At 38.9% G+C, this 9,589-nt stretch overlaps 1 protein-coding gene across 2 annotated transcripts in view; it reads right to left on the bottom strand.

Moving 5' to 3' along the window:
- Positions 1 to 1,771: 1,771 nt before the first annotated feature.
- LOC144671361 (alpha-actinin-1-like) overlaps positions 1,772 to 9,589 on the bottom strand; it is a 106,178-nt gene continuing 98,360 nt past the window's right edge. For both annotated transcript variants that reach the window (XM_078533219.1, XM_078533220.1), the window contains exons 20-21: positions 7,707 to 7,865; positions 1,772 to 4,351 (exon numbers count right to left, since the gene is read on the bottom strand). In XM_078533219.1, coding sequence (XP_078389345.1) covers positions 4,193 to 4,351; positions 7,707 to 7,865 — 318 coding nt within the window. In that variant the 3' untranslated portion in view covers positions 1,772 to 4,192. The remainder of the gene's footprint in view (positions 4,352 to 7,706; positions 7,866 to 9,589) is intronic.

The raw sequence follows: 9,589 nt of genomic DNA, 5'->3' as shown, positions 1-9,589 counted from the left end.
AAGTTTAAAAATAAGCAGTCTCCCATTTAAGACTGAGATGAGGAGAAATTCTCTCTCAAGAGGGTTATGAGTCTTTGAACACTCTTCCCTAGAGTAGAGGCCAGGTCATTGAATATTTTTAAGACAGTTAGATAGATCCTTGACTAACAAGGGGGTCAAAGGGTATGCAGAAAAGTGGCAGTGATATCATATTCACATCAGCCATGATCTTATTGAATGGCAAGCAAGCTCAAGGGGTTGAATAGCCTACTCCTGCTCCTAATTTTTTGTTCACAACCAACTTTAGTTCTGGGCATGACCGCAGCTTGTGATATCAAATGGAGTGAATCTATTTGACTTTGGTAGGGGAGATCTCTAGAGGAGTACATGATGAATCATTCACTTGGAACTCCTGGTTGAAGATGATTGCAAATGCTTCATAAGAAAAGTTTCCCATATGCCAGTATAAAGCAAAGTAGAGAACTGATTGCACGGAGGATGATAGAATCACATGGTTGGAAGATGGACTAAACACAATGTTCCCTTCTCACTTGCTGACCCTAGCACTGCTGTGACATCACTTCACAAAAGCAGAATTGTGATTATAGCTAGTTTGGTCATTCACTAGAAATTAGGACCCTGCAAGCATCAGAGAGACAAAAACATTCAGCTGGGAAACGGTTTGGATTACAGCCTTATTGATGGGATGGTGGTGCAAGTATAACTGGATGCATTCACATTTATTCATTTAATGCATTTTAATAGTCCACGTAGGTGTGCTGTGTAACTCGGGTACCAGCCTCTGGGGATTGCTTTGCACCATTAATGGGTTCCTCATTTTTTGCACTTGGAAATAAACCAATGTCACTGGACTCTTCATGACATGAAAGGAGAAAAAGGCAATAATCAGTAGGAACCTCTGTAAAACAAAATATCAGTATCAATTGGTGTGCACAATCTAGGCAATTGAGAATTTGGCAAAGAGCCAGTTAACCGTAAGAACATTCTTAATACATGAAAACTAATTCACTAGAACTAGAAATTATGCAATTGTGCATTGGTTTGCTTTGTTTCGTAAAATTCAAGTTTACCAAGCCAGCCTTTACAATAACCCATGTAAAAAAAAAAATTCTTAAGGTCATATACATATATGCCGAGGTTTATTTTATTTTTCAAATAAAAAACATCTCAGTTGATCTTATTGAATGGTAGAGCAGGTTCAAAGGGCTAAACCCCTGTAACAATATTCCTTATGTGTAGGGTGCATGGCTACTGAATCTGGATGCCAGGGAGAGTTGTATGCTCAATCTCAGAACTAAATGGGTGTACCAGATATAAAAGGTGCTGCAGATTGAGAGCAGCAACAGATAAGGATTCTTCACGATAAACATTACTTTTTAAAATACAAGAACTTGTTACTGTTTACAACTAGTAACTTGGTATGCTGGAGCATTCCTCACATGATATGCAAGTGATGGTAGCACTTACCATGCATAAGCTCAATTTTCTACCACAGAGCCAGAATTCTGCATTAGTTATTTCAGAGTGAAAATACTGCTTTATGAGCAGATCTGAATGACAAGCTGCAATGTACAATAAATACAAAAAAATAATCAATGGGCTGTGTTGGCTCCAGAATTTGAGTGAACAAATCATAAAGTTCAACTGAGCCACAGTGAATAGTTGAATGGTCCAGGAGCAGGCTTTGTAAAGTGTGAAATGGAGTATAGTGCACGTACACACAAAGGAAGCCAGTCAAAGACTAACAGTTTCGAAATAAGAGTCCAGCACCTTTTTTTTCTCAAAAATATTGATGATTTATTTCATCAAACAGGGCTAAGGTAGCAGAGACCAAGTGAAAACACCCTTAAATCAAATGTAGAAAGGCAGCCCTCACTTATCGCACCTCAGAAACATGGTAATATAGGCTATAACAGCAGGGGAGAGAGAATATGTTCAGAGAAGCCTCTTCACTAATATTCCACAAAATTTCATTTGTCCATTGGAATGTTCTTCAGAATGTTCAATTTATTTCCTCTTAAAATCAAGCAGTAATTACAGTCCATGAAAGTGTTTCAGATGATATATCTTTATATACTGTATAATAAGTCCCCATGTTAATGTAAATAGAAAAAGCCCTCCATCACCACCAAAACAAAAATACTGCAGCTATTACTCTAACTCAAGGCCAGCCTGTGTCTCACAGCAATAATTCAATGTGGAGTAGTTCCCAGGAGCAAGGAGAATCAAAAAGAATTAAAACAAAACCCACAACAGCACCCGTTTTTTTTTCAACCAGGGACTTGTTCCTGCAAAAACAGTACCTTCACAGAAAATGCCCAGCTTTGTTTTTTTTTTTAAAAAAGGCAGTCTTTTCATTCAAATTAATGGTCACTGCAGTATGTACAAGAAAAAAAAAGATTAAATATGAAGAGATAAATATCTTTTCTCTACCTCAAATAAATGTGCTATTTTGAGCTCAACTGAACTATCAAAATGTGTTTTTGGGGGGTGGAAAACAGGTGGCAAATTTCTCCTGATGACAAAGTTTAAATTTTGTCAGGTGCCCAATGTACAGAAACTTAAGTGGAACCGATAGTCACCATACTCCCCCGTTAAGCTTCAAATACTTCCTGGTTTTGCTTTAGAACCACATGATTAACATTTTAGGACGCGCATTTGGAACTGCACAAGTTCATTTAAACCCCTCTGATTCCTTAATTAACAGCCGACTCAATGATTTGACTCTGATAGGCAGAGTATGCCCCATTTCTGATTCCAAATTCACTCCCTACCCTGAGGTGCGCACGACTCTTGTTCACTGTAGACAATCCAATGTATTTCATGGATCTGGGGAAAAAAGACTTATTGGATTCAGTCTGGATTTGGGCAATTCTACACCCATCACCCTTGCTTTTTCATGGTTTAGCTCTTCCAACAATTTATGGTAGTGATTTGGATTTCCCAGTGGGGGGACTGCACAATTCTGACACAAATGGTTTCACTGGTGCTTCAGGTTAAAAAGGAGAAACCCTATTATATAATACCACGGATGATTTACTCTCCTCTTCATTCCCTCCTGAAAAAATAATTACTGTAGTACCAGTGCCTCTGGTCCCACCTCAGATTTTGGTTATGCCTCATCTGTACTCGAGCCACTTAACAGCAAATGAAATCAAACTTTAATAAGCTTATATATAATAAATAACTGGCAACTATATTGCAGCAGTAACTCATCCTTGGAGTTCTGATGACTCTCCGAAACCACTTCACCCTCATGGTTCATTTAGAATGCCATCCAAGCCTCTCAACTACATTACTGCCTTTAAACCCACCACCAGCCATTTTTTTTTTTAAAAAGAGTAAGGGCTGCCTCTTCAGTGAGTGTCTTCTGAGCCATCTGAGCATGTGTTTTCCAATGGCTTAACTCATTTTGTACACAGTGAGGATAGTATGGGCCATGCTGGTACACTGAATTAAGAAAAAAAAATTGCAAACTAGATCAGCCATGATTTTCAGTAAAAACATTGCCAGATAACCCAACCCCCTTTAAAGAAACTATTAGTTGGGGGAATCAAGTATATGCCGCACTGTAAAGCTAAGTATCGTAATGATAAAATACATTTTTGTGCTATTCATACATGGTCCATCCGGTGCAAATTTTTAATATATATAGTAGTAGCTGCAAAAAAAAAAACAATTCATTCATCAAAGCAGCTCATCTTTATCACACTTCTAGATTTGTGGGGGAAAGTGAAAACAGCAGGAATACTAAATATTTATAGTACAAAAATATTTAGTTTTACAGTATCGAGTACACTTGGAAAAATACAAAGGACCCAGTTTCCTATGGAATTTTTAGAATTTAAAATCAAAACCTCCAAATTCCCAGACTGATTCTCACAGTTCCTGTGGCACTTATGAACAACAGTTGATATGCCCCAAATGTTTGTAACAGTTCGCAGAGAAAAAAAGTTTGCAGAATTACCACCCAATATAGAAATGGAAAATGGAAATATTTGCATAGATTTAAGACTGAAAGTCATAATATAAGAACACAATGGAATGTACGGTAAAGGTTCCTCAGATGTATGTGCTAACTCCAATATGCTGTATATAGCACTGATTTTAGGCGGTGGTGGGGAGAGCGCGTGTGCGAGAAAGGGGTGGGGGGGGGGAATAAAAGTGGGCTGGCTGTAGAAAGATGATCAGATTACAGGTCACTTTCACCATACAAAGCTGTGGAGAAGGACATGTAATCCAGAGCACCAGGCACTGTGTCAGGTCCTCTATATGGAGCCATCCGGGCAATACAGTATTCAGCTTGATCAGGGGGAAGCTCACGTCGCAGCTCCTCTGCTGTGATGTAACTCTGAAAAGAGAACAAAAAGTCACCAAATGCTCATTAGATTTTGAAACCCCAACCAGGGAAAAAAAAGATTCAAGCTATACTGCTGTCAGGACACTTTTGTTTAAATTTGTTCGAAGTGTGATCAAAGCCACATTATTGCCCACCCCTGGTTTGTGACCCGCCTTCTAAGCATTTTAAATTTTACAACGGAGTGGCTTGCTAGACTTTATCAGGAAGCATTAAAGAGTCATCCATGTTGTCTGGGATTGGAGACATAAGCAGGACATAAACTTGATGGGTTTTGATTACAGCTATTTTCATTCCTAGTGCCAGCCCACAAATGGCCAGATTTATTAAATTCAACATTTACAACTTGGCATGGTGAAATCTGAACTCTTGCCTCTAGATTGCCAATCCAGTACCCTAACTATGTTGCTTAGCAAGGTAACACAATAGTTAAATGCTATGACATTAACTAGGGAGATAGCTTACTGAAGTTATTGGGTGGGAGAATTGAACAGAAAATCTTTGGGTTTAAGAAATAAGAGTAATGAAACCTCATTTAAAAGGTTTCCCAACCAAGATTCTCAGTTTTTGAATTGATCACCACTTGCAAATAATTTTGGGAGACCATTACAGTGATACAGAAGGCAGCCATTCAGCCAATGTCAGTTCTTTGGTTAAACTATCCATTAGCCCCATTCCCCAACAGTCCTGTACATTTTCCTTTCAGGTATTTACCCAACTCCCATTTAAAAGTTAATACTGAATCTGCTTCCAACAGCCTCAGGTAGTGTACTACAGGTGGTAACAACTCGCTTAAAATCTTTCGTATTGTCACTTCTGGTGTCTTTGCCAATCACCTTAAATGTGTGTCCATCTGGTTACCAACACTTCAGCCACTGAAAGCTTTCTCCTTATTTACTCTATCAAAGTTGTTTATGATATGAACACTTTCAACAAATCTCCTCTTAACATTCTGTTCCAAGGAGAATAATCCCAGCTTCTCCAGTCTCTCCACATAATTGAAATACCTCAACCCTGGTATCATTCTATCAAATTTCTTCTGTGGACTCTCCAAGGCCTTGACAGCCTTGTTAAAAGCGTGGTGTCTAAAACTGAACAATACTCCAGTTGAGGCCTAACTTCTTATTTATATAAAAACAAGCTTCTCAACTTGTACTTCAAAAAGATTTATGTACATACACCCTAGGTCTCAATTACTGCACCCCTGTTAAAACTCTACAAAATCCATTTCCTCCCATAAAATGTCATAACCATGAATCTTCAGAAAACAGGATCTGGCATCTCCTTTTTCCCTTCCAAAATACCTGTATTGAAGCTTGGTCACTTTTGCTGCAGAAATTACTAAACTAAGAATTCAGCTTTATCTTAAGCATTTAAAAAAAAAGTAGTCAGGATATAGATGATACTGGCAAAGCTGCATTTACTGCCCATCCCTGGTGATTACAAATGAGGGGCTTGCCAGGTTACTTCAGCGTATAAGAGTTGACCACAGGGTGGGACTTAAGTCACATGTAGGCTGAACTGGATAAGGGCAGCAGGTTCCCTTTCCCAAAGGACATCGCTGAACTAGTTTGGGTTTCTATAATAGAACTTTCATTGCCACTTATTCCTGGTGTCAGGCCACGAATTACCGGATTTACTGAATTCGATTTCATGATTGTGTCATGGTTGGTTTTGAACTCAGACTTTCTGACTTAGTACCATAATAACTACACTAGCCATTGAAGAGGAATTAAACTTGGTTTCAAAATGACACCAAATAGAATTGCAATTGGTGGTGGTGGGTGTTGTTATTCCCAGATTATTTTCAGAAATTTTTGCCAGTTAGGAGGAACTCAGCTCCACAATCTAGGAAAGGGGAACTCGAGGGTCTGTAGAGAAATTAGTGAAAGGCAATTTCAGCAGAGATAATTTTTAAAGCTGAGAGTATTGAGAGAATGGAACTAATTATACTATGCAATGCAGCAAGCAGTTTTATTTGGCTGGGAAGACAGTAAATTTTTAAGTTACATTTTAGTTTCAAGATTCCTATAAAAAATCTTTTTGCAGCTGTACTCGCCTCAGTCTCTTCCTCCCCCATCCTCCAACAAACTTTGATCAGTATAAAAAAAAGTGTTGAGGTGCTTGTGATGTTTAGACAAGTCAAACCCCAACACTAGCACTCCACCCAGTGATTCTGTCAAAAAGAATGGAAGCTAGCAGACTAGTGGCCATGTCAGGGTGCAGGGTGAATTACTTCTATTGCTAGGCTTCATACATGTGAACTTAAATAACTTCGTAAAAATACTACTACTATCTAAATATCAAACACTATTCATCCAGCCCAGAAGCAGCCATTTGCATTAAATTACGAATTCAAGATTATTTTGAGTTAAAGTATGCCACAATAGATTTTTTTCTAACAGCTTTTCTTACCAATTCATGTCCTCATGTCTTTTAGGGGAGCTTATTATTTCAATTAAATTATTGCACCTGTGTTGATCATCCTCTGTATCTCAGCCATTATTTACATACAAACTTCCATATCAAACATTCAAATAGTAGTTTGATAGTACAGAACTTGAGTATTGCTGAAAAAAAATGAACATGTTGAAGCTTTTCGTCTTGTCCCGATGAGTGCAAGACTAAAAGCTTCGACTTGTCTCTTTTCAGCAATACACACCAAAAACTGATGGGCATCAACTACCAAAGCATCAAGGCAAATCCATAAAATGTGGATTTCTGGTAACAATTGCAGGGTGAGTAGGGAGCTCAGCCAACTTTCCAATCCCTAACTCTGGGTTGCCAAGGACTGATATAGCCTTTGTATAACCACCACCTGAGCCAAGATCAACTAACTGAACACAGGCCTGCCTGGTCTTTATGGTTCAGCTACTCGTTTTGCTGTGAACCAATCAAGTGTGTTCCAATGGGATGAACAAGACATCTGACAACAGGCTCAGACATGCCCCACAAATATCTTTAACCAAACGCAAGGGCTTTTACTCCACTTACAGATTGCATCTGGTCTCTAAGGCAACAGCTAATAAATCACCAATGCAATGATTCACTGACACGGAGACTAGCTCAAATCATGCGACTGACAGTAGAACCTGCCTTTACGAAAGACTAGTGTGTTATTTCAAAAACCTGTGAAGGACTTGGGGAAAAAAATGTTAGGTATATTGTGCTGTTGATTGTTACTTTCAGATCGTCTGTAGAAACCTTCACAGATGTTATATTTTACAATTCAAAGCTGCAGAAAGTCATTCAATAGTAGGAATACAAATGTTGATCAAGAACTCCAAACCGGATTTATGAAGAGAATTATGTTCTAGATCAGTGTTCACATCTTCCTGTAATTTCTTACCTTGTCTCCTGCCAGAATCTTGAAGGAGGCCATGACTTGTTCAGCTGTATCAGTGTCTGTTGTCTCTCGTGACATGAAGTCAATAAAGGCTTGGAATGACACTTCATCAGTGTTGTTGGGTGCAACAACACTCATTATACGTGCAAACTCTGCTTCGCCCTGGGAATTACAGAGTAAAAATATGAACTCCTAATCTTGTCTCAAGTCTCTGTCTTAAGAGGCAAGAATAAACTAGTTTACAATCATCTTTTCCAATCTATTGCCACATCCTTACACTTGGACACCTGCAGCTAGGATACAGGCCAAAGGTTATTCCACAGCATGTCAACATTGTAGCTGAGGCTGGCTGACAAGGTGTGAAACTCCAATGAGGGAACCAGCAGCATGCCCCTCACCATTTGATGTAGGGAGTTCCAAGCTTGCAGTTCATTTTGACCAGAAGTCATGCCAAGAGTTAAGGAGAGCAAACAGTGCTGGATAAATTACCCAACTGTCAAGTGACAAGAATATTCCATTTCTCCCATTTTTGTCAAAATCCTCCTCAGCTGAAGGGTCAGGAAAGCTATTTTAATTGACAATCTCAGTCAACCTGTACTCACTTAACACCTTGCAAGTAATTTCCAACAAGAGCAATAGCAAGCAGGAATTCTGGCACCTTTCCCCCCCCAACTAGTCTGGAAGAAGGGAAGTCAATTATACCACTTCAAGAGAGGTTCTGGCTGAAATCAGCTGACTTGGCAGAGATTAGAGATTGATGTCGGCACATCTCTAGTCCACAAGCCGCAATATCAGCGTGCCTGCTCTCTCTCAGGTCATTAGAGAACCCATATTATTAAAGTTTCTTTCTATTCTCCACTCAATAAAACATTTAAATTAGACAAAATTCAAATTCAAGGATACACCCATGATTACTCACTTTATCCTATCCCTTGTTTTTTCTAAAAATGCTGACTATTGTAATTAAGCAACCAGAGAACAGTTCTTTCAAGGCTGGGGCAGGTGCAAAAAGAAATCTGGCATAGAAGCTACTGGACTGCCCCAACACCTCTTATGATGGATTTGAGCTTTTGTTTGTTGAAGGCAAAGGAGGTTCTAATGCCTCAAGAAACAACGTAATCTCAGAACTATTCAGGTATTTTAAAAAAGACCAGGAATTTTCAAACGAGAAACTGGCTGGGTTATCTGCCTGTTCACACACCAGCCTCGAATCATTTTAACGGAGTAGAAAACTGTAGGCTGGTCAAGTGCATAAGTAGAAAATCCAAGCGTGTTAGACAACAGGTCATAGGAACAAAATTAGGACACTTGAAAAAAATTGTGCAACTAGTGGCTTTTTGTTTTTAAATAAAAATGTCACGTTTCCTAACAAATGCTATTGGTTTACTGTTGCACTGCATTAAACTCTCTCTGGTCACTTAAAGTTACAAATTAATACCCAGTACATGCCAACACTGCAGAAAATCTACTTAAGTAGTAGACATAGCAGCTTTATAAATTTGTTTTTTTTTTAATGAAAGAAAGTCTATTTCTACAAAATAAAAATTTACTAAAATACGAACGCTTACAGGTCAAACCCCTGGTATTTCTGGGTGAAGATGTGGAGAAGGGAAGAGGAACCGTACCAGACTGTAGCCCGTAGAGATAAGGAGAGCTCGAAAATCATCAGCGTCCATCAGCCCCGTTCGCTTCTACTCCAACAGGAGTAAGCAAGAGAAAAAAAAACACGCACACAAGATGGCACAGTACCATAAACAAGGGTTTTACAGGTCAGACAAGACAAGTACAGAACCAAACCCAAAGATGGGAGGAGAGAAAAAGGAAAAAAATAAAAGGTTAGGGTAATTCAACAAGGAATAAGGGAATAGGTCAGAACACAGAATCCA

This window comes from Cetorhinus maximus, chromosome 32, assembly GCF_964194155.1.
Source record: "Cetorhinus maximus chromosome 32, sCetMax3.hap1.1, whole genome shotgun sequence".
NCBI classification, from domain to species: domain Eukaryota; kingdom Metazoa; phylum Chordata; class Chondrichthyes; order Lamniformes; family Cetorhinidae; genus Cetorhinus; species Cetorhinus maximus.
Note: the sequence above shows the minus strand (reverse complement) of the source record. Positions and strands in the feature narration are given on the sequence as shown.